Source organism: Ornithorhynchus anatinus, chromosome 21 (genome assembly GCF_004115215.2).
Source record: "Ornithorhynchus anatinus isolate Pmale09 chromosome 21, mOrnAna1.pri.v4, whole genome shotgun sequence".
NCBI classification, from domain to species: Eukaryota; Metazoa; Chordata; class Mammalia; order Monotremata; family Ornithorhynchidae; genus Ornithorhynchus; species Ornithorhynchus anatinus.
In genome coordinates this window covers 16,270,646-16,298,447 of record NC_041748.1, presented here as the reverse complement: position 1 = coordinate 16,298,447, position 27,802 = coordinate 16,270,646, and the positions used below count along the sequence as shown (strand labels likewise).

The following is a 27,802-nucleotide window of genomic DNA, read 5'->3' as shown; positions in this document are numbered from 1 at the left end:
CTCCTCCGGCAGAGCTCTCGGCCGGAAGCCAGGCTCGCTCGTCGCCCGCTTCGGTTGGCTTCCTAGTTTCGGTCCGCCCGCCTCGGTCAGCTCCCTAGTGCTGGCTTGGGTCCGCCGGGCCGGGCAGCTCCTGGCTGGGCGGGGGGGGGGGGGAACGGACCGATCAGCACGCAGCCCTCTGAACCCCAAGAGGTAGCTGAGGCCGAGGCCCAGGAGGCCCGGAAGCCCCAGGCCCCAGGGCGGGCTCAGCTGAGGGGTAAGGAAGGCCTCAGGAGCGGGCAGGGGCCGGGACCACCCTGCCAGTGTGGGAAAGGAAGCGCCCTCGCTGACCGGGAGATCCGGCTACAAGCATCATTTACAGAGAAGCAGTATGGTGTAGTGGACAGAGCCCAGGCCTGGGAGTCAGAAGGTCACAGGTTCTAATTCCAGCTCTGCCACTTGTCTGCAAGCGGAAAGAACCTTGGGCAAGTGGCTTTACTTCTCTGGGCCTCAGTTCCCTCATCTGGAAAATGGAGATTGAGACTGTGAACCTGAGGTGGAACAGGGACTGTGTCCAACCTGATTTGTTTGTATCTACCCCATTGCTTAGTATAGTGCCTGGCACATAGGAAGCACTTAACAAATACAATAATAATAATGGCCATAATTATTATTATTATTATTATTATTATTATTAATTCCAGTGGGACTCATCCATCCCAAGATCATCAGGAGGAGACTGATATTTCAAATGAAAGGAAATGAACACTCTCCACCCCTCCTTGTTTTAATGGCATTTGTTTAGCGCTCCCTACGCTCCGGGCACTGTACTAAGAGCTGGGGGCGACACTAGCTAATCAAGTTGGACACAGTCCCTGTCCCATGTGGGACTCCCAGTCTCAATCCCCACTTTCCAGATGAGGGAACTGAGGCCCAGAAAAGTGAAATGACTTGCCAAAGGTCACACAGCAGCAGAGCCGGGATTAGGACCCATGACCTTCTACCTCCCGGGACCAGGCTCTATCCACTAGGCCGTGCTGCTTCTCTATGCGTCTCAGGGCCCTCCCCTCCCATCTTTCCTTGCCCTGAAACACCAGCATCCCTCTGCCCGGTGGGCGGGTGGGGGTCTGTCACTCACAACCTACTCACGGGTGACCGGAGGGGGGTTGGGAGGGAGGGAGGGAGGTGATCGCAGGCAGCCCATCCGGTCCTAGTTACGCCTCTGAAGGCCCTAAGTACTCTCCCAAGCACTTAGTACAGTGTTCTGCATGAAATAAGTGCTCAATAAATACGGCTAACCGAGCGACTGTGTGGAAAGTATTCTCCTCAGCACTTGGAAGATCACAGATGTAATCCCGGCCCTCGAGGACCTTACAATCTTTCTCCCTCTGCTCCCACGGCACACATGATATTCCTTTGGAGGGTCAGGGATCAATCTGGTCTTTCCACTCTCTTGTACCGTCCTCTCCAGTGCTCTGCACAGAAAATGCTCAGTAAATACCATTGGCTGAAGTTTAGTCTAAGGGACTCTTGGGTGAAACGAGGACCTGACTCTTAGCATATATATTCATGTTAAAAGATACCTGATCGATCCCTATTTGTTCTCCGAGCGGGCACAGATTTGTATGCCAAATCCGCACATGAGTACAGTAATAATAATAATAATGATGGTATTTGTTAAGCACTTACTATGTGCCAGGCACCGTACTAAGCGCTGGGGTGAATACAAGCCAGTCAGGTTGGACACCATCTCTGTCCTTCATGGAGCTCACAGTCTCGATCCCCATTTTATAGATGAGGGAACCGAGGCCCAGAGAAGTAAAGACAATCGGGTTGGATACATTCTCTGCAGTTCCACCTAAGGCTCAGTCTAAATCCCCATTTTTACAGCTGAGGGAACCGAAGCCCAGAGAAGTGAAATGACTTGCCCAAGATCACACAGCAGACAGGCATAGAGCAGGGATTAAAACCCAGGTCCTTCTGCCTCCCGGGCCCGGGCTCTATCCACTAGGCCATGCTGCTTCTCCAACTTCTCTTTTCTGTTAAGAAAGGGGTCCGTTCTAACTGCACGTCCGCTTCCTATGACGTCTTTGACTCAAAAAGCCACTCGGAAGAACTGATCATAGCACAAGTAAGCAGCTCATCCAGGGTCATTCACTCTCTCGGGTCCCCATTTAAAACCGCGCGGGCCGGTCTTCCCCCGTCTTCTAATATAAAGGCAACCAACCAACCCAAAATGCACAACGCTCGTTAAGTCAATGCTATTTATGGAGTATTTACTACATGCAGAGTATTGTGCTAAGCCCTTGGGAGAGTACGATGCAACAAAATCAGCAGCTACGTTCCCTGCCCATAAGGAGCTTAGAGTCTAGAGAGGGAGACAGACATTAATATGAACATGATTTGATATGTAATTTAAAGATAGGTAGATAAGGGCTGCGGGGCGGGGCAGATATCAACTGCTCAAAGGTCACAGATCCAAGTGCGTGACGACGCAGAAGAGGGAGCTGGGGAACAGAAGGCTTAATCAGGGAAGGCCTCGTGGAGGAGACTTTGTTTTCCCGTTGAGATTATTCAGTGCCCTGCCCAAGGTCCCGCAGCAGACTGATGGCAGAGCAAGGATTGGAACCCGGGTGCTCCTGATTTCCAGGCCCGCGTTCTTTCCGTGAGGGCGCGCTCCTTGGCAAGTCCTTGGCAGAGAGCAAGCGCTTCATAAACCCAACGAGCAAAACCACTTTGGACTACAGGTGATCTTTTGATGTTAAAAACGTACACACACCCACAAAATACTACAATACCTTTTGATTTCTTAAAACTTCATTGCATCATTATTCTACCTTATCACTGCACCATCTCAAATAAGGCACAGTGTGCCACTCAGATCTAAAACTCTAAAAGAGATACCCCAATGGTGCCAGGCAGCTTCCCACAGAGGCTATTAGAGTTCATTGCCGAAAAATGAATTTTGCCAACTGGAGGAAAACGGGCCATTTGCAAAATCCTGGAGTAAAACCGCTGTTCCCCAAGGGTCTTCAAAAAAACAAAGACAGTCACCTGCCTATGCAACAAAAACGTGGCGTCGGTGGACGGATCAGCATGGCCCAAGTCGAGCTGCCTTGAGGTCTCCGGGACCATTCAATCTGCAAATTTTCACCTTCCAGTAGCCTCTGCTATAGAAAAACTGGGGAAGAAGCAGCGTGGCCTAGCGGAAAGAACCCGGGTCTGGGAGTCAGAGGACCTGGGTTCTAAAATCCCCGCTCCGTCACTTCTCTGTAAGCTCGTTAAGGGCAGGGAACGTGTCTGCTGATTCTGCTGGATTGGACTCTCCCAAGCACTCAGAACAGTGCTCAGCACACCGTAAGCACCCGACAAATACCAATGATCGATTGTCTACTATGCAACCTTGGTCAAGTCTCTTCACCGGACGTGCCTCATCCGAAAATGGGGCCTAAGACTGTGAGCCCCACATGGGACAGGGACTGCGTCCAACCCGATCAGCTCATATCTCCCCCAGCGTCTAGAACAATGCACGGAACATAGTAAGCGCTTAAGGATACCACAATTACTATTATTTCTTATTAAAGCAGCTCTCCCTCCCTCCGAAGATTGTGAACCCCACAAGGGACAAGGTCTAGTTGGGTCAGATATGATTACTTTGTAGCTATGCCCAGTGCTCGGCTTCTACTAAACGCTTCATAAAACGCACAACTCTCAGGATCAGTCATGTTACAAGAATGGGACCGTGAGCTCCTGGTGGACCAGGAAGCGGCGTGGCTCAGTGGCTCAAGCCCGGACCTGGGAATCAGGAGGACCGGGTTTCTATTCCCGGCTCCGCCGCTTGCCTGCTGTGTGACCTTGGGCAAGTGACTTCACTTCTCCGGGCCTCAGTTCTGTAAAATGGGGATTAAGCCTGTGAGCCCCATGTGGGCCAGAGACTGTCCAACCTGATCAACTTGTATCTACCCCAGAGTTCATCAACAGTGCTTTGCACAGAGTAAGTGCTTAACAAGCACCATAATTATTATTACTTTTTCCTACTAACTCTACTGTACTGGACTCTCCCCAGCATTTAGTAGTGGTGTGCAGACTGTACCCTTCTGGAAGGGAGGAATCCTACCAACTCTATTGTATTGGACTCTCCCAGGCGCTCAGTGCGGTCTGCTCTGCAGACGGTGAGCACTCAAAAACCACTGACTGAATGAAAAGCAAGAAATGCATGTTAGTTTCAAGATGTTCCTGAGGTCACTTTCAATGGTATACGGTTGCCAATTCAAAGCTTACTCAACTTCAACTCCAGCCGGAAAGACTAAGAAAACCAACCACCGCTACGAAAATCACCAAAGAACCTGTGAACTTTGCGAAGCGGATACAATGGGAAAGATTCTCTCTTTTCTTCAAGAATTTGTTTCCGCACCAACATCAATTTCATCAAAAGGTCAAGGCTCCCCACTCTTCCCTCTCCCCCAACCAATCACTATCGAAATGAACCGGTTTTGCAGAACATAACAACGAGGGATCCAAAAATTTAAAAAAAAAAAACAAAACCAAAAAAACACAAAACTAAAACTGAATCTTCCCAATGTGGTGCAGATAACTCTCTCCTCCAAGGAGTAGGTTTTAACGACGCTGCTGTTATGAGTTTCCTCTCCTGAACCCGCACCTTCCACCCCAAGCAGAGATATCTATGGATGGTGTGGGGAGACTTTGCTGAACAACTATTCTGAGAGCTCGGCTGGAGGCGATAACCAATTGAGTTGCCAACGTCCTAACACGGCATTTACTGTGCCAGGATTATCTGTGTTCGGAAAGCGTGGGGAAGGGGTTGGGTGCCTTTCTCCAGGGAAGGGGGGGCATCAACGGTGGGAAACCGAGGCCGTCGACGCCTGGAGCCCCAAGTCTCCGGACGGAGGGACGCCGGGACCGACAGATTTGCCTTAGATCTGAAGCCAAGACCATGGGAACGGGACACAGGTTCGGAGCTGGCCGCCCCTCTGGTGCCGAATCCACGGGCGGGTACGCGGCTTGGGTGGGGATGTGCACTGTGCCTCAGGAAGCCGCTGAGCGCGCAGTGCTTTGCGCACAATAAGCGCTCAATAAACACGACTGAAAGAATGCATGACAGGACCACGTGCGCTTCCTTCGCCTCACATTCCTCTAAAAGCCAGCCCCACTTCGGAATGGTAACCCACGTCCAAAGAAGCGAATAAGGCATCGATTCGGGGTGGGCAGGGAACGTGGCTACCAACTCTGTTGAAGTGTCCTCCCCCTGGGGCTCAGTCCAGTGCTCCGCGCAGAGTCGGTGCTCAATAAACACCCTTGATGGACTGATTCAGAATCTCCGCGCACATGATTTTCCAAGACCGTGAGTGGCGCCGCGTTGATAACGGTGAGGAAATCTGGGGGCAGATTTCCCCTTCATATCCAACGCTCTAGGAGGCGAGGGCTCGCTCAGGAAGGAAGCATATCCATAGCGCAGGTAATATTTGAGAGAAAGATCAAATTCACGTCAATCAAAAGGGTCACTTCTCATCGCAGCAAAGCCGAGCGGGCCTCTGGCCTCGTTGGAAAAAAAAACACCAAAACCGAACGAAAACCATCCTCCTGACGCTAAACTGAAGACTCCTTCCGGCCCGGTAGCCGAACACCCCCAAGTCTAACCGACCCGGGGGCTGTCTTTAGATCGAGTCCACCGATCTGTACGCGAAAAACTAAGCGGCTAGCCCTATGGTTTGCGGAGAGACACGGATTGAAATAAAATAAGCTAGGTGTAAAAGCAGCAGAAAAATAAACCCACCTTGTCTACACCTCAAACTGTAAAGAAAACAATGTATGGGTCATTTTCACATGAAACTGGATAAATATATGTGTGTGTATATATATTCATATGTATACAAAGAAAGCCACCATATTTATGAGACTGTTAATGCTCCAGTACAACCACACTTGAGCTTTCTCCCACCCCCAAAATATTAACAGAAAATACATTAGGGCAATTATTCTGGGCTCGGGACATCATTTTGGGTTTGAGAATTTGGAGGATCATTCTACTTAAAAGGGTGAGATCATCCTCCCCCCCACCCCAAGAACTCACTCCGCTGAACGCCTCCTTCGGCCTTAACGTTCATATATTGAGTCTGGGGATAGTTCAATGAACGTTTCCAAGTTTTACAACGGGGTATATAGGTATATGCTAGACACGCAACGATCATATTTACAATTCTCTTCTCCATCCGAAGCCAAGCGTCTAGGCAGGCAAGAAATTACAATCGCTCCCTAATATTTAGTTCAGAAGAGGGCAGTTTAGAGATGTGTTCTGCCTAAATGCACTCTCAAAACATCTACGGGATAGATGAGAGAGATTTATTTATTCCAAGCCAGTAAAGGGCAGGAATACAACCGGCAGGAATACAACCAGCTCAACTGTTCCCACTACCTTGAAGGGAAAACTGTAAGGGGCTGTGATCTACAGTATGTCACGAGGCATCAGTAACCCCCGAAATAAAATGGCAGGTGTTGATTCTTAACTGCCATTTAGACTATGGCACCGGGTTACTTTTGAATATTCTCTATACCACCCTACCACTTAAAGGAAGTAAGATCTTATCTGAGGCACTCAAGTCAAGCTCAACTGAAAAGTCGAAAAGACACACTTGGATGCCTCAGTCTTCCCAGGCCGACCCCCCACTGGCAGTGGAGGATGCTGTTCACAATTGCAGCAATTCTTGGTATCTTCCTCCGAAATCAGTTTACCTATCCAGCTCTCTTGCTGTACTGCCATGACACCTGCGTGGTTTTGTTTCGATCTGGGTCTTCTCGCTGGGGCGGGGGGGAAGGTGTGTGGGGAACATCCCAGGCTTTCCCTGGGGCGCGGGCATTTATTGCTCGCACCCAAATATCCTCCCGCAGCCCGACGCCAGTAATTCGTTCAATCGTATTTACGGAGCGCTTACTATGTGCAGAGCACTGTACTGAGTGATTGGAGTGTAGAATTCGGCACCGGATGGAGACCATCCCTGCCCAATAAGGGGTTCACGGTGAAGTCACGCCCCTCCCCGCCCCTCCTTTTCCCACCCAACTGGAAGGAACGCTCCTACGTTGAAAGAACGACGCCAACCCACGCGTCTAGAACCATTTCTGGGGCTGGGTGCGGGGTTTGGGAACTGGGAAGGGCGGTCTCCCAGAGCGCACCTCCGACGCATCCGGCCGGGGCGCCGCCGCGAGGAAAGGGCGTCCTCCAGGCGTAACGGTCAGCCGCTCCCCGCCGCTGGGCTGGAGGAGGAGAGGGACGCGGAGAAAGTCGGGGGTCCTGCGTTGGGGACGGCGGGGGGGGGAGGGGAACCGTACCTTTTCCCTTGGGTCCGGAGCCTCCTCCGCCGGGGCCTCCCGCTCCCGGGCCGGCGTTGGCGGCCGAGTCCTTCCTGAACCTCTTGCTCTGCGGCCTGACGCTGGACCTGAGGAAGTGATGCTGGTCCTGGGCGGTGGCCTGCAGCTGCAGGAGCAGCGGGGCGGGGGTCGGGGTCGGGGCCTGGGCCCGAGGAGGGCCCGGGGCCTGCGGCGGGCCGCACCACGACGCCGAGGCCGCCGAGGCGGCGGAGGCCGGGGCTTCGCCGTGGGGCGAGGGCGGGCCGGGGGTCTTGTCCTCCTCGTCTGTGGCGGCGGCGGGGGGTGTGTGGGTGTCGTCCTGGTGGTCGCCGGCCGCCCCCCCGGCCCCCGGCCCGGCCCCGGGCCCCTCTCCCGAGGGGGAGGCGGCGGCGTCGTCGTCCTCGTCGTCGGCTGCCCTCTTGCCGGGCTTCTTGAGCGCCTCCTCCGCGCCGCTGCCGTCTCCCAGCTTGACTGTCATCCTGGGGGCGGGGGAGAGGAGGGCTGAGGGGTCGGGGGGGAGGGTCGGGGGGGCCCCTCCGTGGTCGTTCGGCCGCGGGCCGGGCCCGCTCAACATGGCGGCCGTTGTTTGTTCCCCATCTCCCCGCCGGCCGCCCTCCCTCCCTCCCGCCCGCCCGGATGGTCCCGGGGCGCCGCTCGGCCAAGGGGGCCGAGGGGAGGGGGCTTCCCGGCCGCTCGCCCACCCCGGCGGGGGACACCCGGAGCCGGCCGCCCCCTCCCCCATCGTACCCCTGCAGCCGCTCCGCGGGGCCCGGGACCGTCCTCCTCTTCCTCCTCCTCCTCCTCCTCCTCCTCCTCACCATGGAGCCCCAGCCCGACCGGGCCGACCCGACCGCGGGGGGAAGGGCTCGCAGCGGCCCGAGGGGCTTCCTCTCTGCTTGCCTGAGCTTCTGGGGGGGTCTCTCTCTACCCCCTGGGTCTCCCTCTGCCCCCTTGTATCTCTGGGGATGTGAGCCTGCCTCCTCCGGGGCTGCAAACCAAACCCCCCACCCCAGGACCGGAGGGATCCGAGGCTCCCCTCACCCCTTCCTCCTCCTCCTCCTCCTGCAGCTGGAGAGAAGTCGGAGGTGAGGAGGGGGTCCCGAGGAGGCAGCCCCCCCACCTTGGATTCCTCGCAGGAATCCCTGGAGCCGCACAGCCTGTCATCCGTTTGGATCGCCCACCCGCACGCAGACAAAAATAAAGCACGCCACCATCAGAGGGGTGGAAGGGATGGGGGCTCTCGGCCTGACAGGGGTCTCGGGGCTTTTTTTAAAAAAATAAAATAAAAAGGCCAACACAACGCAATTAGAAGGGTCCCCGGACGCGATCCCCCCTCTCCGTTTTAGGTAACAAAAGAAGATGTGGGCCCCTCCTTGAGAGAAATGGCTAAAGAGTTGGCTCCAACGGGCCCGTGTGGAAATTTAACTCCGGATGAAAATGTTTCCAAATTTAAAAAAAAATCACCCTCAAAGTAACAGTGGGACCCTTCGCAGGTAAAAAAAAAAAAACCAACACAAAACCGTCAGTTGAACTAAATTCAGAAGCCTTCAAAATGGCTTTGGCTCTGAAATCGGACCCGATTTTTTGTAATGAACTCAAAGGATGATTACATACAAATGTTTGGGGAAGGAAATGCTCTTTACCTGATGTTCATTCATCCGCTAATTCAACTAAACTAAATAGTCTAAACGGAGTATCCAAGAGCCATGAGAAATTCAAGAATATAATGGGAAAAAACACACGACTGGCTTTCAGAAGCAACAAGAAGAAAGTCTCGCTAAGGAAAAACCGTGTAATTCCCCCCACAATCCTATCAACATTATCTATCCACGAGTCATTCTTTGTCTCTAGAACCCTCCAAACGCCTCTGAAACTTGTCCCGAAAGCCAACTTTAATGCAGACAACACAGAAGACCAGAAATTCTGAGCATCTTCAAAAACAAGAACTGGCTCAGAAGTGTTTACTGATGAAAAGTAAAAATCTCACACAGACGCACTACTTTACAGGGAGGGGGAGAGATTCCAAAAGGCTGTCCAAAACAACTGGTCAGAAAATATTGATCACCCCCCTCCTCCTCTCCAATCGAGCTATCCTACTTGCCTGGAGATTTATGGATTTTTCTTTTTCTTTTTTTTGGGGGGGTTGCTATTTTAATACCACCGCCGCCCACAATGAGCTCGAGGCTCACAACGCACAGCCCTGGGGCTGAAAACAACTCGTTTCATCTGTCCCACAAAATAGAGCCGAGTCTCAGTCCCCTCCAAACCCTAACTTTTAGGAGGCGATCTCTCTTTTCAAAAATGAAAAATACGAGACCTAGAAGGAGGGTCTCCAATAATGTAGAGGCCGGGGAAGAGACATCCCGGATGGAAACCCCAAGATCCAGCCCAATCTCCCACCCCCTCCCCTAATTATTTCCTCCCACACCAGGGGACCCCCCCATCCCGACCCCCTTCCTACCCTCCCTATTGTGCTCTTCCAAGGGCGGAGCACAGTGCTAGGCCCCGGGAAGGCCCTCCATAACGACTATTGATAGGTGATCGGTTCAAGATGGCAGCAGGGGAGGGAGGGGAACCTCAGCATTTGGGTTGGAGGGAAGGTGAAGATGAAAAAAAGCATTTCATCTCGGAAATGCCACCGACCATCAAAGGGGGACCCCCCCCTCTCCCCTAACACTCTCTCCTCTGAATGGCTCTCCTAAATTTCGCCTGGAAAAGCAGTTCTCTCGGGCCTGTCATCACCCCGAGGGGGGACGGGAGGTGGCCTTCCCCAAACAACATGGCAACTGCGCCTTGGGAAGGAAGCTTTCCCTGTGGGGAATTCTGCCGCCTGGGTCCCTCTTCCCCCTGGAGACACGAAGGCCGGCTGGTGGGGTGAAGGCAGATGACCCCAGGCCCTTTCCTTGCGGGCCAAAGCCTTTCCCACCGCACATTCCCGCTTCCCCTGAGTCAAAAACCTTCCTTTCGGCCGATGGTATTTACTGAGCGCTTCCCGGCAGCCGAGCACTGGACTAGACGCCGGCCGAGAAAAGCGCCTCGCTGGGTTCAGAGTCCTCTCCGCTGCCACCTCGTCGCGGGCGGGCGACAAGTCGGCCGACTCTTATATTGTCCTCTCCCGGGCGCTGAGTACAGTGCTCTGCACATCCATTCATTCCATCCTATTTATGGAGCGTTTACGGGGGGAAGAGGACTGTATTAAGCCCTTGGGGACAGTCCAACGCAACAATAACCCTGCCCACAACGAGCTGACAGTCTAGAAGGGGAGGTTAAAGGTAATAAAGTCCGGGTAGGGACGCATAATAGGAGTTCAATAAATACCCCCGATGGATGGATTGGCGGGGGGGGGGGCACTTTCATTTATTCAGTAGTATTTATTGAGCGCTTACTATGTGCAGAGCACTGGACTAAGCGCTCGGAATGGACAATTCGGCACTTCCCCACCTACGGGTCCGTTTTATTTTCCCTTCCTTCCTCCCCTTGTAGCTTGCAAAGGATTCCGTGCCTCGTCTCCGGGGCTAAGTCCCTCGAGCCCCGGGCAAGCAGGAATGGCGTCTTCTACGTCCCCCGGCCCCCCTCCTAAACTGCAAGCTCGTTAAGGACCGTCGGGGGGGGGGGGCCTGCCAGCTCTGTCGTATTGTCCTCTCCGAAGCGCTGGGAGCCCGGTCCCGGGGGGTGGGCTCGTCCCTCTTTACTGCTGATCTGGACTCCCCCAGGCGCTTAGTACAGTGGTCTGCCCCCCAGCCGGAGCTTCGGGCGACTGAAGGAACGCTCGGCCCCCAGCTCGATGACCCCCATGCTGATGAAGGGGGCTGGGAGGCCCGGTGGGCGCTCAGTAAATAGTACGGCTTGATTGACAGCTCCCTCCCTTTTTTTCTTTTTCCTTTTTACCTTATTCATCAAGGCTTGTCTGCAGCCGGTCCCGCCGCCTGTTTCCGGTGGGGGAGGGGCGGGCCTCGTCCCGGGGGGTCCCGGGGCGGGGGGTGGGGACGGCGCTCTCGGGGGGCTCCGGCGGTGCAGTCCTCCCCACCCCCCCTGCTGCTCCTCCTCCTCCTCCTCCTCCTCCGCTCCGCACTCGGCACTTCCGGCTCCGGCGGCGGGAGCGCGCGCGCGCGCGCACTCGGAGGGGGGCCCGGACGGGCTGCCGAGGGCGAGCACGCCCCGCGACCTCCTCTCCCATTGGCCAATGGGCGAAGGCGCGCGGGCCCGCCGGGCCAATGGGCGAAGGCGCGCCGGGCCGGCCGGGCCAATGGGAGGGGCGCTTTCCTCCCTCACGGCGGGGGCGGGGCCGGGGAAGGGAACAACACGGGGGGAGGGGGCCGGAGAGGAGGGGCCTCTCCTGATTGGTGGGATGGCGTCCAATGGGGAGTCAGCCCCAAGGGATCTGATTGGTCGAGGGCGGGGTTGGTGATTGGGTACTAATAATAATAATGATGGTATTTCTTAAGCGCTTATGATGTGCCATGCACTGTTCTAAGCGCCGGGGAAGATGCAAGGTCATCAGGTTGTCCCCCGTGGGGCTCACGGTCTTCATCCCCGTTTTCCAGACGAGGGAACTGAGGCCCAGAGAATAATAATAATAATAATGATGGTATTTGTTAAGCGCTCATGATGTGCCAAGCACTGTTCTAAACGCTGGGGAAATGCAAGGTCATCAGGTTGTCCCCTGTGGGGCTCAAGGTCTTCATCCCCGTTTTCCAGACGAGGGAACTGAGGCCCAGAGAAAAATAATAATAATGATGGTATTTCTTAAGCGCTTATTATGTGCCAAACACTGTTCTAAGCGCTGAGGGGATACAAGGTCATCAGGTTGTCCCCCGTGGGGCTCACGGTCTTCATCCCCGTTTTCCAGACGAGGGAACTGAGGCCCAGAGAAGAAGAATAATAATGATGATGATGGTATTTGTTAAGCTCTAAGCGCTTACTATTGCAAAGCACGTTCTAAGCGCTGGGGTTGATACAAGATCATCCGGTTGTCCCACGGGTAGTGGGTCCCAGTTTTCATCCCCATTTAATAGATGAGATAACTGAGGCACAGAGAAGTTGAATGACTTGCCCAAAGTCACACAGCTGACAAGTGGCAGAGCAGGGATTAGAACCCACGACCTCTGACTCCCAAGCCCACACTCTTTCCACTAAGCCACACTACTTCTCATGACATAGCAGGTAGAGCCCAGGGCCTGGGAGTCCGAAGGTCATGGGTTCTAATTCCATCTCTGCCCCTTGTCTGCTGTGGGACCTTGGACAAGTCACTTCACTGGGCCTCAATTACCTCACCTGTAAAATGGGGATGGGGACTGCGAGCCCCACGTGGGAAAGGGACTGGATCCAATCCAATTTGCTTGCACCCACCCCAGCGCTTAGTACAGTGCCTGGTATATAGTAAGCGTTTAACAAATTCCCTCATTGTGTTACCAAAGTCCCTCATTATCATTATCCCCATCTTCTTGTACAGGAGATGCAAGATCTAGATGCAAGCGGTTAGAGCCTGGGCCTGGGAGTCAGAAGGTCATGGGTTCTAATCCCTTCTCCGCCACTTAGCTGTGTGACTTTGGGCAAGTCACTTCACTTCTCTGGGCCTCAGTTCCCTCCTCTGTAAAATGGAGATGAAGAGTGTGAGCCTCATGTGGGACAACCCGATGACCTCATATCAACCCCAGCGCTTAGAACAGTGCTTGGCACGTAGTAAGCGCTTAACAAATACCATCATTATAAAGAGAGCTCCTCCACCCAGCTCCCCACGCGGCCTAATGTTGTCATTGCCGTTTCGGGTGTCTTCGGGTATTTTCGGCTCCGCTAGGGTGTTTTTCGGCTGTTTTCGGCTCCGCTCGAGTGTTTTCGGCTGTCCTCGACTCCGCTCGGGTATTTTCGGCTGTTTTCGGCTCCGCTCGGGTATTTTCGGCTATTTTCGGCTCCGCTCGGGTGTTTTCGGCTTTTCCCGCCGCGGGGGCGGCTGGGTCGGAGCGCTTCCGATGTACCGCTCGCCGCCGTTGTCAGGGGTAACGGGAGGCCTCGCCGGAGCCTCCCTCGGCCCGCAGCCCCCCGCTCGGTAAGGGGGTGTCCGGGGGGCGGCGGGGAGGGGACGGGGGTCTTTAAGCCGTCGGGAAGGCGAGGCCGGGCCCCCGGGGGCGGGGGGGAGGAAAGAGGGGGCGCCGGACTCCCGGGGCGGGGGGGGGGGGGGGAGGAAACGAAGGAGAGGGGAGCTGTTCTCGGGCGCCCCCCGGCGGCGGGAGCCGGAAGGGCCCCAGCCGCCCGCCAGGGGGCGCCTTCCTTCCCCGCCTCCGTGTCCCCCCTGAGCGGGGAGAGCCCGCAAGTCACAGGTCATGGGTTCAAATCCCGCCTCCTCCACCTGTCTGCCGTGTGACTTTGGGCAAGTCACTTCACTGGGCCACAGTTCCCTCGTCTGTAAAATGAGGTTGAAGACCGTGAGCTCCACTGTGGGACAACCTGATTCCCTTCTTTCTCCCCCAGCGCTTAGAACAGAGCTTGGCACATAGCGCTTAACAAATTCATTCATTCAATAGTATTTATTGAGTCCTTAGTATGTGCAGAGCACTGTACTAAGCGCTTGGAATACCATCATTATTATTGAGTAGCAGCGTGGCTCAGGGGAAGGAGCCCGGGCTTGGGAGTCAGAGGTCATGGGTTCAAATCCCGGCTCCCCCACTTGTCAGCAGGGTGACTTTGAGTAAGTCACTTCACTGGGCCTCAGTGACCTCATCATTAAGACTGTGAGCCCCACGTGGGACCACCTCATCACCTTGTATCCTCCCCAGTCCGTAAAACAGTGCTTGGCACATAGTAAGCACTTAACAAATGTCATTATTATTATTAATCACTTTACCTCAAACCTACTTTGGACCATGTGATCTTTTTACAATAAACTACAAATTGCGGGTGTGGGTGCAGGAGTGTGGGGCTGGGAAGGGGCAGGGCCCAGGGGTCCGCAGGCCCTTCCCCCTCTCCCCTCCCCTGCAACAAGCTCCTCTCACTGTCAGTGTGTCCCCGGCTTCTTTTTTATTCGATCGTATTTATTGAGCGCTGTGTGCAAAGCACTGGACTAAGCGCTTGGGAGAGGACCCTAGAACAACAAACCTATTCCTGCCCACGCTGAGCTCACCGTCTACAGGGGGAGACAGAAATTAATATAAATAGGAGTCAGAAGGTCATGGGTTCCCGATCCCAGCTTGGCCACTTGTCTGAGGGGCGACCTTGGGCAAGTCACTTTACTTCTCCGGGCCTCAGTGACCTCATCTGTAAAATGGGGATGGAGACTGAGCCCCACATGGGACAGGGACAATTTATTTGTATCTACCCCAGCCTTTAGTCCAGTGACCGGCACCTAGTAAGCACTTAAAAACCATTATTACTATTATTATAAATAGATAAATGTATTACAACTTACTTGTATATGCTATTACTCTATTTTGTTAATGATGTATATAAATACCTATGATTCTATTTTTCTTCATGAATTTGAAGCCAGACTACTGGTTTGGTTTTGTTGTCTTTCTCCCCCCTTTAGACTGTGAGCCTGTTGTTGGGCTGGGATTGTCTTTATCTGTTGCGAATTGTAGATTCCAAGTGCTTAGTACAGTGCTCTGCATATAGTAACCGCTCAATATTTTTTTTTTAATCCCACCTCCGCCACTTATCCACTGGGGGACTGCCGGCCAGTCACTTTGCTTCTCCATGCCTCAGTGACCTCATCTGTACAAGGGGGATTAAGAGTGTAACAGGGAATGTGTCACCCAGTCGCCCAGCACTTAGAACAGGGCCTGGCACAAAATAAGCCCTTAACAAAATACCGCTATCATTATTATTATCATTAATCTCTGGGCCTCAGGTCCCTCATCTGTAAAATGGGAATTTGAGACGGTGAGCCCCATGTGGGGCAGGGACTGTGTCCAACCTGATTTGCTTGTATCCACCCCAGCGCTCAGTACAGGGCCTGGCACATAGTTAAGTGCTTAACAGATACCATTATTATTATTCTCTGCGCCTCTGTTCCCTCATCTGTAAAATGGGGATTGAGACTGTGAGCCCCACATGGGACAGGGACTGTGTCCAACCCGATTTGCTTGTATCCACCCCAGCCCACATTGCAGGGCCTGACACATAGTAAGCTCTTAACAAATGCCATTATTATTATTATTACTGTCCACACTCCGGTGTGAGGCATCTCTCCTACTTAGAGACCCCATGGCAGGGGAATCAATGGACCGAATGTGATTTATTGAGTGCTTATAGAGTACTTCACCTTCACCTTTTCTCTCCACCACACTGATCCAAGTACTTCTCTTCTCCCACCTTGACTACTGCATCAGCCTCTTCACTGACCTCCTGGCCTTCTGGCTCTCTCCACTCCAGTCCACACTTTGCTGCACCAATCATTTTTCCACCGAAACGTTCTGGCCATGTCCCCCCCCCCCAAGAACCTCCAGTGGCTTCCCATCCACCTCCACATCAAACAGAAACTCTTTACCACTGACTTTAAATCAGTCCACCCCCTTGCCCCTTCCTTCCTCAACTCACTAATCTAACCTAACCCACACACTCTGCTCCTCTAGCTCCAGTTTACTCTCTGTGCCCCAGTCTCCTCTATCTCGCCTTTCCCCCATCCTCCCCTTAACGTGGAACTCCCTTCCCCTCGGTATAAGCCAGACCACCACTGCCTCCACCTTCAAAGCATTACAAATGTCAGCTCCTTGTGGGCAGAGAATGTGTCTGTTTATTGTTCTATTGGACTCTCCCAAGCGCTTAGTACAGTGCTGTGCACACAGTAAGTGCTCAATAAATACAACTAAATGAACGAACAAGCATCTCCTCCAAGAGGCCTTTTCTAATTAAGCCCTTTTTTCCCCAGCTCACACGTTGCCTATGCGAGTCTGTGACCTTTGGAGATTTGCTATTTACCCCACACTTAATTCCACAGCACCTATGTACAAATCTTTAAGTTACATATTATAAATCATATGTTTATTCACAGTAATGTCTGTCTCCCCCTCTAGACCATAAATTCGTTGTGGGCAGGGAATGTGTCTGTTTATTGTTATATTGTATTCTCCCAAGCACTTTGTAATAATAATGATAACGGTGTTTGTTAAGCGCTTACTATGTGTCAAGCACTGTTCTAAGCGCTGGGTTAGATACAAGCTAATCAGGATGGGCACATTGCCAGTCCCGCAAGTGCTCACAGTCTTAATCCCCATTTTACAGATGAGGTAACTGAGGCACAGGGAAGTGAAGTGACTTACCCAAGGTCACATAGCAGTGCTCTGCACATAGTAAGCGCTCAATTCATCCAATTGATGATGATGGCAAAAAGGGCAGCAGGGGATTTAGGAGGGTCTAGGACTGGGACGGGATGGGTTTCAGAGAGCTCCCTAAAGCCACCATTTTGAGTTTTTTCAGCCCCGTCCTATAGCTCCTCAACTCCACTGACCTCTTGCACCACCCCACCTCCCCCACTTGGACACACACTCGATCTCATCCTCTCTGGCCACTGCAACTCTACCCTCACCAACTCCGAAATCCGTCTATCTGACCCCAACCTCCTCACCTGCCTTCTCTCCCACACACCTCGTCCCTGCAAATCTCTGCTCTTCCCCCCTAGAGACCTCCGGTCTTTTGACCCCTATTTTCTCAACTCATCGTGCCCCGTTTTGCCTCCATACCCAAACTACCCTCCCTTGAAGACCAAATAGATACTCAACACCCTCCTGTCCGTTGAATTTAACTCACTCGCTCCCCTATCCCTTCGTCAATCTCATCCTACTAATCCTCAGCCCTGGATCACCTCCGCAGCCCACCTCCTTCACTCTTGTGCACAAGCCACAGAGCGCTGTTGGGGGGAACCTAGACATCAGGCCGACTTTGTCCACTTCAGACTTATCCTTGCCTGCTTTAATTCTGCCCTCTCCTCTGCCCGACGAAATTCTCTCTCCACCCTTATTGACCCCCTTGCCCATCACCCTCACCAATTGTTCCAGACATTTAACTCCCTCCTCAAACCGCCTGCCCCCCGCCTCCTCCATCCTTTGCCCCCAGTGACCTGGCCACCTACTTTATTAAAGTTAACACTATCAGGCGTGAACTCCCTCAAATCTCTCCTGCCCCTCCCCGGTCTCTCCCTCCTCCTGCCCTTCCTTGGACACTTCCATCTTTCCCAGCAGGATCTCAAGAGGCAATCTCCTGCCTTCTATTCAAATCCAACCCTTCCACCTGCACATCCAACCCTATTCCTTCACACCTTAACACACTTTCCCCCTCCCATCTTCACTCCCTAACTACCCTCGTCAACTGTTTTGGTCTCCTATGGCTTCTTCCCCATTGCTTTCATGTCTCCCATACCCTAAAAAAACCCCACAGCTTTCTCCAGTTATTGCCCTGTCTCCCTCCTACCATCCTTCTCCAAACCCCTTGAGCAAGTTTGTCCACACCCGCTGTCTCAAGTTCCTCTCCTCCAATTCTCTCCCTGACCCCCTCCGATCTGGCTTCTGTCCCCTTCACTCCACAGTTACCACCCCCTCAAAGGTCCCAACTGATCTCCTTCTTGCCAAATCCAATGGCCCCCTCTCCATTCTAATTCCCCTCAACCTCCCTGCTGCCTTCAACACTGTGGACAGCCCCCTTCGCCGGGAAACATTATCCAACTTTCATTTCACTGACACCGGCCTCTCCTGGTTCTCCTCTGGCCTCTCATTCTCGGTCTCTTTCACCGTCTCCTCCTCTGCCTCCCACCCCTTAACTATGGGGGTCCCTCGGTTTATTTCTGGACCCCCTTCTAATTCTCCAACTACACCCACTCCCTTGGAGAATTCATTTGCTCCCATGGCTTGAACTACCACCTCAGTACTTATAAGTACTTATGTACTTACCTGTAATTTATTTCTGTTAATGTCTGTCTCCCCTACTAGACTGTAAGCTCGTAGTGAGCAGGGAATGTGTCTGTTTTTTGTTCTATTGTACTCTCCCAAGTACTTAGTACAGTGCTCTGCACACAGTAAGCACTTAATAAAATAGGATTGACTGACCAACTGTCCCTCTGCCCAGGGTCCAGCCCGAGCCCGGCCCGCAGCGGCCCCGATCGCCTCTGCAGCTCCGAAGCCGGCCCCGAGGCGAGTCCCGCCATGGCCCTCTACTTCGACCACCGGATCCAGCCCCCCGCCTGGGCGGGATCCCCCTCCCAGCTGACCTGGCACTCGCTGCAGCCGCTGCTGGCCGTGGCCTCCGTCACCACCGCTTCCGGGGGCAGCGTGGATCTCTACTCTGAGCAGGTGAGACGTCCTTCCCCTCTTGCAGCCCGTTCCCCTCTCAGAGCCTGATACGTAGTAAGTGCTTGACAGATATTATTTATTATTAATAATAATGGTAATCATCAATTCCAATCGTTATTATTCATAGTAAGGCCGATTGAGCTTATTGCCCCACCCCTAGTTGTCCCCCTCTGGACTGTAAGATTGTCCTGGGCAGGGAATGTGTTTAGTATTGTACTATCCACTCCCAAATGTTTAGTCCAGTGCTTTGCACAATAAGGGCTCAATAACAATAATAATTTTGGTATTTGTTAAGCACTTACTATGTGCCGGATACTGTACTAAGCACTCCACTGACTGAGCGACCGACCTAAGGCCTTGCGAAGCCCAAGATATCCAGCGGGACTCAGGATGGCCCGGCCTCGGGTCTGTGTTTTCTTCTTCCCACCCCCTGCCCCGTCCCTTACCCACGCAGGGGGAGCACCTACCGGACACGCACACGGAGAGGCCCTTCCGCGCGACTCGCCTGAGCTGGCACCCGACTCGGCCCATCCTGGCCGTGGGCTGGGAGAGCGGGGAGCTGGTGGTGCTCAACAAGCAGGACAAGGAGGAGCACGCGGCCCCGCCCGCCCACGCCGCCCACCTCACCGTCCTGGAGTGGAGCCCCAGCGGCAGCTGCCTTGTTTCGGGTGACCGGGTGGGTAGATAGTGTCGGGCTCCGGGGGTGCTGCCTACACTGGAGGAGGAGGAGGAGGAGCATGGGTATTTATTGAGCACTCCCAGGAAGAAACATACTGTTCTAAGTGTTTGGGAAAGGCCAACACCCAGAAGCGACCCACTTCCTGTCCGTAGGAAGCTTACCCTCAATTGGGGGATAATAATAAATAATCAGGATATCGATTAAGCCCTTACTAGGTACCAGGCATGGTATGCGTGGCTCAGTGGAAAGAGCCCGGGCTTGGTAGTCGGAGGTCATGGGTTCAAATTCCAGCTCTGCCACTTGTCAGCTGTGTGACTGTGAGCAAGTCACTTCACTGTGCCTCAGTTACCTCATCTGTAAAATGGGGATTAACTGTGAGCCTCACTTGGGAAACCTGATTACCCTGTATCTACCCTAGAGCTTAGAACAGTGCTCTGCACATAGTAAGGGCCTAACAAATGCCAACATTATTATTGTCATTATTATTATTATTGTTAAGTGCTGGGGGTGGTAATAAAAGCAATTGGGTTGGACACAGTCCTTGTCCTGCATGGGGCTCACAGGCTTACTCCCCATTTTACAGACAAGGGAAGTGGAGGCACAGAGAAATAACTTGCCCAAGGCCACCCAGCAGGCAAGTGGCAGAGCCGGGATTAGAACCCATGACCTTCTGAGTCCCCGGCCCGCGATCCATCCACTTTGCCGATTCCCATAGTATCATGAGCTCGTGTGGGCAGGGAATGTATTGGCTTATTGTTGTATTGAGCTCTCCCGAGCGCTTAGCATTGGGGTCTCCACACAGGAAGCCCTCAATAAATATGATTGAACGAATGCACGAATGAGCAGATTTTCCAGGAAGTGCCAAGCCAACAGGATACGTATGAAGCTCTGGACTGGGAGCTCCTTGAGGGCAGGGAACGTGTCTACTAACTCCTGTCAGGAGTCCCCAAATCCTACCTACCAGGACTTTCCTGGACCCGGAGAGCCTCGGTGACACCTAAGAGGGTCAGATGACACCACCAAGGTTACTTTAGAAAAGTTTTTTTTAACTTAGTTTTAGCAACGTGCAAGGGAGCAACACACACATCCACAATCACTCACTCCGCCAAGGGTACATTACCAGTCCACTGGTCAAGGGACCCCTTTCTGTCCTCCCCATCGATCCCACGGCAGAAAGTTGGGAGAAGTTCCTGGCAACATGGGCCGCTGACTCCGCACACCTCCTCCACACACTGCTTCCCCCAAATAATAATGATGGTATTTCTAAAGCATTTACTGTGTACCAAAGCTCTGGGGTGAATACAAGGTAATGAGATTCTCCCATGTGAGGCTCACAGTCTTAATCCCCACTTTAAAGATGAGGAAACTGAGGGCCAGAGAAGTTAAGTAGTTTGCCCAAAGCCTCACAGCTGATAAATGGCAGAACCAGGATTTAAACCCCCATGGTGCTTCCTCTCTGCTTCCACATGCTGCTGCCTGCATGCTTCTCTCCTCCTTTGGCTTCTCCCTCCTTGCTTGCTCCTGCTTTTCCTGCTGCTTTCTCTCCTATACTTCCCTCCTTTCTGAACGTTTGCTACGTGAGGAGTCAGAACGACTGCCTTTTATCTGCTTTAGGCATCACAGCTGTGGCTCTACATTGTCGTCATTATTTGACCCAGGTTCCTTCCCCAGGTGGAGCAGGGAGAGAAGACCATGCCTCCCTCCCCGCTCTCTGTCCCCCTACAGGCTTAAGCGCTTAGGAGAGTCCAGTCCCACAGGATTGGTGGACATGTTTCCCACCCACAATGAGCTTCCAGTCTAGAAGGGGAGAAGTGGGGGAACTCTCCAAAGTGAGGTCTCCTGTCAGTCCTAAAACAGAACTTGGGTACCCCCTCACAGCCTCGGCCATTCCTCAGAAGTATCTCTGAGAAGCGGCATGGCCTAGTGGCTAGAGCCCGGCCCTGGGAATCAGAAGGTCATGGGTTCTAATCCCGGCTCTGCCACTTGTCTGCTGTGTGACCTTGGGCAAATCACTTCACTTCTCTGGGCCTCAGTTCCCTCCTCTGGAAAATGGGGATGGAGACCGTGAGCCCCATGTGGGACAGGGACTGCGTCCAACCCCATTTGCTTGATACCAGTGCCTGGCACATAGTAAGCGCTTAACAAATACCACAAGTATTGTTATTCTCTGGGCCTCAGTTCCCTCATCAGCAAAATGGGGATTGAGCACGTGAGCCCCACGTGGGACAGGCAATGCATCCAATCCGATTTGCTTGTAACCACCACAGCGCTCAGTAGGGTGCCTCGCACATAGTAAGCACTTAACAAATACCATAATCACTATCACTATAATTATTAGTACCTCTCCACTGCCTCCGGTTGTCACATCACCCACATCATCGTCCGTCATACTGATTGAGCACTTACCGTGTGCCGAGCACCGTACTAAGCGCCTGAATCATCGCCTCCATCTGGAGGCCATGATCCCCCTAGGGCGTCTCTATCTGATTTTTTTCTTCTTCTCCCCCAGCTTGGGGTCCTGGTTCTATGGAGGTTGGATCAAAGGGGCCGGGTGCAAGGCACCCCTCTGTTGAAGCAGGAACTTGGCAAGCAGCTGACTCATTGCGTCTTTCGTCTCCCGCCGCCGGGCGAGTGAGTTCCCGCAGAATGTGCCCCCCACCCCGCCCCGGGCCCGCCACCCCCCCGCCCCTGGCCAGAACATCATGGGAAACAGCACAGCCTAATGGAAATAGCCCCAGCCCGGGAGTCAGACGGTCATGGGTTCTAATCCCAGCTCCGTCACTTACCTGCTGGGGGCAATTTGCTTCACTTCTCTGGGCCTCAGGTCTCTCATCGGGAAAATGGGGATTGAGACCGTGAGCCCCACATGGGACGGGGACTGTGTTCAACCCGATTTGCTCAGATCTACTCCAGTGCTTAGTACAATACCTGGCACCTAGTAAGTGCTTAACAAACACTCTTACTATTATAGTATTCTATATTATTAGTGTATAATATTATTATAGTATATAATAAAAACACCATATTCACCACTCACCTACGAGCACGGGGGCGGAGACTTGGCGATTCCCCATTTCCTCCTGGGCGGGAGCGCAGGTCACTGTGGGCAGGGAATGTGTTCTTTTAGTATTATATTGTACTCTGCCAAGTGCTTAATACAGTGCTTTGCACAACATAAGCGCTCCATACATACAATTAAATGAATGAATGAAGAGATCACCACATAATAGGTGGCTAACAAGAATTCTGATAATTCTGAAATGCATCCGCTGTCCTAAGCCTGGGGGTGGAGACAAGATAAATTAGACTGGGCAGAGTCCACTTGGGCTCACGGTCCAAGAAGGGGAGGGAGAGCAGTTAGGAGCATGGCCTAGTGGAAAGAGCATGGGTCTGGGAGTGAGAGGTCTTGGGTTCTAATCCCGGCTCCACCACACGTCTGCTGCATGACCTCAGGCAAGTCACTTCACTTCTCTGAGCCTCCGGGACCTCATCTCGAAAACGGGCATTAAGATTGTGAACCCCTTGGGGAATAGGGACTGTGTCCAACACAGTTGCCTTCTATCTACTCCAGCGCTTAGAGCAGTGCTTGGCACATAGAAAGCACTTAGCAAATACCACAATTATTATTCCCATTTCACAGATGACTGAATGGAGGTCCAGAGAGGTTAAGCGACTCACGCAAGGCCGCACAGAGGGCCGGGGCTGAGCCGGGACCAGAACCCGGCTCTCCCAACTAGGGCAAACTGCTGGCCCCCGCCCGTCCAATCTTTTCCACCGATAGTAATCGAAGCCCTGAGACATCTCTGTCACCGACGGTCGGTATTTCCCAAATCACACACATCTCATTCGGCCACAGGGACCTGGTCCAGCTGGCAAAGGCGGCTGTGAGCGGTGACGAGCGAGCCCTGGACATGTTTAACTGGAAGAAAGGTGGCATGGGCCGTCTCCTCAGACTGGGACCCCAAGATGGACTCTCGTTCTTCATCGGCTTGGTGGACGGTAAGAAACAAAGTCCTCTTTTTTTTTTTTTTTGACGGTACATGTCGCACGCTTATTATGTGCCAGGCGCTGCACTACAGTAGATACGAGTAAATCAGGTTGGACACAGCCCCTGTCCCACGCGAGGCTCGCAGTCTTAATCCCCATTTTACAGATGAGGGAACTGAGTCACCGAGGAGGTGAAGTGCCATGCCCAAGGTCACACAGCAGACAAAGGGTGGAACCGGGATTAGAACCCACGTCCTCTGACTCCCAGGCCCAGGCTCTTGCCACTTAGTCCATGCTTCTCCTAGGCAACCACCTAATCAATGTTATGCATTGAGTGCCTACGACGTGTAGAACCCTGTGCTGAGCGCTTGGGAGAGTACCGTACAACAGAGTTGATAGGCACGGTCCCTGCCCACAGTGATCTCTCGGTCTCGAACAACAGAGGCAGTAGGAGCAGTAGAAGGTAAGGAGGAGGATTGGACAGTCAATCAATAATAATGCCAATAATTTTCTCCATTGGACAGTCAATCAATAATAATGCCAATAATTTTCTCCATTAAGCGCTTACTTTGTGCCAGGCACTTTGCTAAGCGCTGGGGTGGATACAGTCATATATTGATACATACTGAGTGCTTATTGAGCGCACTACATTGCACTCAGGCCTCTTTTGTCTTATGCCGTCGAGTCGCCTCCAACCCATCTCCCTCCGACACATCTCTCCCAGAACGTCCCACTTCCATCTGCCATCGTTCCGGCAGTGGATCCATAGAGTTCTCTTGGGAAAGATCTGGAAGTGCCTCCTTCCACGCAGATAAACTCGAGTCTCTGCCCTCGACTCTCTCCCGTGCCGCCGCCGCCCGGCACACGTGAGTTTGACTTGTAGCGGATGGCCGGCCGCTCTCTAGCCACCGGGCAAGCTAGGAACAAACGGGTAGGTCTCGGCTCGACTCCCCCTCCCAGAGCCGAGGACTGGAGACTCTCCAGGCGCCGTCCTCACAGAGCTCAGACCTCGGGAAAATGCGAAGAAGGAACAGACACATTCCCCTAGCTCAAATGGTCAATCCGGCGATCAATCTTGGAGTTTCTGGAGTAGCTATTTTTCTGTGCTTCTGGAGTAGCTACCCTGTTGGGTAGGACACTGTGGTATGGCACGTGGGATAGGGCAGTGAAGCCAGGCTTCCTGCCCACAAGGAGCGTACAGTCTAAGTGGTGAGAGAGATTATTGTGTTTGGCAGAAATTTGGTGGTTTTTGGTCCTTTGGAAACGAACCCTCTTCTGCAGCTTTTGAGCTCCCTCTGGCGGCCATTTGGAAGTAGTACTCATAATGATATCGGTATTTGTTAAGCGCTCACTATGTGCCAGGTACTGTTCTGAGCGCAGGGATTGGGTTCCTTATAGTGCTTTTATTGCCAAAGCGCTCTCACATTAATTAGTTCATTTCCAACCCTCACAACACCCCGACGAGGGAGGAGAAACCAAGGCAGGGATCATTCCCCCTGTTTGACAGACGGAGGAACTGAGGTAGAGGGAAGTGAAGTGACTCGTCCACGGTCACTCGGCATACCAGCGGGACGGGCGGGATTCGAACCCGGATCCTCCAGCTTCCAGACCGGCGCCCTATCACTTTGCCATGCCGCTCCCGCTAGTGGACCAGCAACCTCCAGTTTCCACAGTGTCCTAATAATGATGATAAGAATAATGTATGATTGTTATTGCTATTATGGTATTTGTTAAGCACTTACTATGTTCCAGGCACTGTACTAAGCGCTGGGGTCGGTACAAGCAAATCGGTTTGGACACGGTCACCATCCCACGAGGGGCTCACAGGCTCAATCCCCATTTTGCAGATGAAGCAGCATTAGAAGCAGGTTGGCCAAGTGGCTAGAGCCTGGGCCTGGGAGTCAGAAGGACCCAGGTTCTAATCCCAGCTCCACCTCGTGTCTGCTGCGTGACCTTGGGCAAGTCACTCCACTTCTCTGGGCCTCAGTTCCCTCATCTCTAAAGTGGGGATTAAGTGGGTGAGCCCCATGTCCGTCAGGGACCGTGTCCAGCCCGATTTGCCCGTATCCACCCCAGCGCTGAGTACAGTGACTGGCAGATCGTAAGCCCTTAAGGGATACCCGAGTTCCGACGAATGGACCGACCAGCCAGACGAGACCTGAGAAGGGCGGCCGTTTGTGTCCCGCAGGGACGGTGCATTTCGTGGACGAGAAGGGCAAGACGAGCCGGGCCCTTTCGGCGGACAGCACCCTCCAGATGTTGCTGTACATCGAGAAGAGGGAGGTCCTGGTGGTCGTCACCGAGAACCTGCTCCTGTCGCTCTACACCGTGTCCCTGGAGGGCGAAGCTGTGGAGACCTTAAAGGTGGGCCGAGGGGAGAGGGGTTGGGGTGCGGCCAGGATGGGCGACTCCGTAGCTCGCCTGGCCTCCTCTGCTCATCCAGTCCGGGCCCTTCCCCGTGCTACCTCAAGCCCTCAAAAGCACCAGGAGGGGGCTCGATTGGCCCCTCTTTGAACCGAGGGTTAACTCGATCCATCAGTGCTATTTACTACTACTACTAATAATGATGGTATTTGTTAAGCGCTTACTATGTGCCAAGCACTGTTCTATGTGCTGGGGTAAATACAGAGTAATGAGTTTGTCCCCCGTGGGGCTCACAGTCTTCATCCCCATTTTACAGACAAGGTCACTGAGGCCCAGGGAAGTAAAGTCACTTGCCCAAGGACACACAGCAGGCAAGTGGTGGAGCCTGGATTAGAACCCATGACCTTCTGGGGGAGGTCAGAGAAGCAGCATGGCTTAGCGGAAAGAGCCCGGGCTTGGGAGTCAGAGGTCGTGGGTTCTCATCCTGGCTCCGCCGTTTGTCAGCTGTGTGACTTGGGGCAAGTCACTTAACTTCTCTGGGCCTCAGTGACCTCATCTGTAAATTGGGGATTAAGACTCTGAGCCCCACGTGGGACAACCTGATAACCTTGTAATAACCCCCCAGTACTTAGAACAGTGCTTGGCAAATAGGAAGCGTTTATCAAATGCCATCATTATTATTATTATTATTCTGACTCCCAGGCCCGGGCTATCTCCACTAGGCCTTGCTACTGTATCTACCCCAGCACTTAGATTGGCTTAGTAAAAATAATAATGATGGCATTTGTTAAGCGCTTACTATGTGCAAAGCACTGTTCTAAGTGCTGGGGGGGATACAAAGTGATTAACAAATACAGTGAGAAAAACCCAAACGACTCTGCCTCCTGCTTCTACCTTCTGTAAAGAATTTTTGTCCGTCTGTCCTCCCCGCCTCAGAGTGTACGCTCTTCGAGGGCAAGGGTGGGGATGAGTCCCACAACGAGGGTGCTCTCCCAAACCCTCGGGGCAGAGCCTCACCTCCTCACCGAACCCCTCCAACCGACGGATGTTTCGTTCATCCCGTGTTTCTAGGTGAAGTTGAGCGGAAAAACCGGGCACTCGGCTGACATCACCCTGATCGAAGGCAGCCTCCTGGTCACCGCCATAGGGGAAACTGTCCTGAGGTAAGTCTGACCATCCCTGTGAGGGTAATACTACTAATAATGATGATGGTATTCGTTAAGCGCTTACTCTATGCCAAGCACTGTTCTAAGCACTGGATCGAGACCTCCCCTCGATCTTCTTTCTTATAAATGGGACGTCAGTGCAGGGTCAGGATGGGGAGCATTTTGTGGCAAGACTGACTGTCCGTGTGCAGGTCCGGAGCCCCCCTCCATCTTCTCATCAGTGGATCGCCAACAATCGGTCAGAGTTGGGACAATTCCCCAGAAAACTGGCCTTCCCTGTGCCGATTCATTCATTCAATAGTATTTATTGAGCGCTTACTATGTGCAGAGCACTGAACTAAGCGCTTGGAATGTACAGTTCGGCAACAGATAGAAGACAATTCCTGTCCAATGACGGGCTCACAGTCTAATCCGGAGCTCCCCTTCACTCTTCTTTTTTATAAGGGGGAAAATAGTACTAATGATAACTGTGGTATTTGTAAGCGCTGACTGTGTGCCAACCACTACTCTAAGCACTGGAGTAAATACAAGGTAATCAGAATGGACCCAGTCTGTGTCCCTCGTGAAGCTCACAATCTTGATCGCCACTTTACAGATGAGGTAACTGAGGCCCTGAGAAGGGAAGTGACTTGCCCGAGGTCACACGGCAGACACGTGGCAGAGCCGGGATGTGAACCCATGGGCTCCGACTCCCTGGCCCGGGCTCTTTCCATTAGGCCGTGCTTGTCAGGGAACGATCAGGGTCGGGGCTGTCCTGTGGTAAGATTGACCTGCCCTGTGTGGACCAGGAGCCACCCATCCATTTTCTTTCTTAGAAACAGGGTGCCGATGAATTGTCAGGGTGGGGGCCATCCCACGCTGTGGTCTAGTGGAACCAGTTTGGATCCAGAAGTCAGGAGACTGGGTTCTGGAGCCAGCCCTGCCCCAGGCCTTCCGGGTCACCTTGGGCAGGTCACCGTCACTCCAGGCCTCAGTTTCCTCTTCTGTGA

At 53.1% G+C, this 27,802-nt stretch overlaps 2 protein-coding genes across 2 annotated transcripts in view; one reads left to right on the top strand and one right to left on the bottom strand.

Annotated features, from left to right (window-relative positions):
- Nucleotides 1-11,318, bottom strand: part of CRAMP1 (cramped chromatin regulator homolog 1) — a 50,858-nt gene extending 39,540 nt beyond the window's left edge. The window contains exons 1-2 of the mRNA XM_029049011.1: nucleotides 11,230-11,318; nucleotides 7,324-7,820 (exon numbers count right to left, since the gene is read on the bottom strand). Of these exons, the coding sequence (XP_028904844.1) occupies nucleotides 7,324-7,819 (496 nt within the window). The 5' untranslated portion in view covers nucleotide 7,820; nucleotides 11,230-11,318. The remainder of the gene's footprint in view (nucleotides 1-7,323; nucleotides 7,821-11,229) is intronic.
- Nucleotides 11,319-13,302: 1,984 nt separating this feature from the next.
- Nucleotides 13,303-27,802, top strand: part of IFT140 (intraflagellar transport 140) — an 88,986-nt gene continuing 74,486 nt past the window's right edge. The window contains exons 1-7 of the mRNA XM_029049227.2: nucleotides 13,303-13,387; nucleotides 18,394-18,617; nucleotides 19,072-19,293; nucleotides 21,806-21,927; nucleotides 23,153-23,295; nucleotides 25,472-25,647; nucleotides 26,719-26,810. Coding sequence (XP_028905060.1) covers nucleotides 18,471-18,617; nucleotides 19,072-19,293; nucleotides 21,806-21,927; nucleotides 23,153-23,295; nucleotides 25,472-25,647; nucleotides 26,719-26,810 — 902 coding nt within the window. The 5' untranslated portion in view covers nucleotides 13,303-13,387; nucleotides 18,394-18,470. The remainder of the gene's footprint in view (nucleotides 13,388-18,393; nucleotides 18,618-19,071; nucleotides 19,294-21,805; nucleotides 21,928-23,152; nucleotides 23,296-25,471; nucleotides 25,648-26,718; nucleotides 26,811-27,802) is intronic.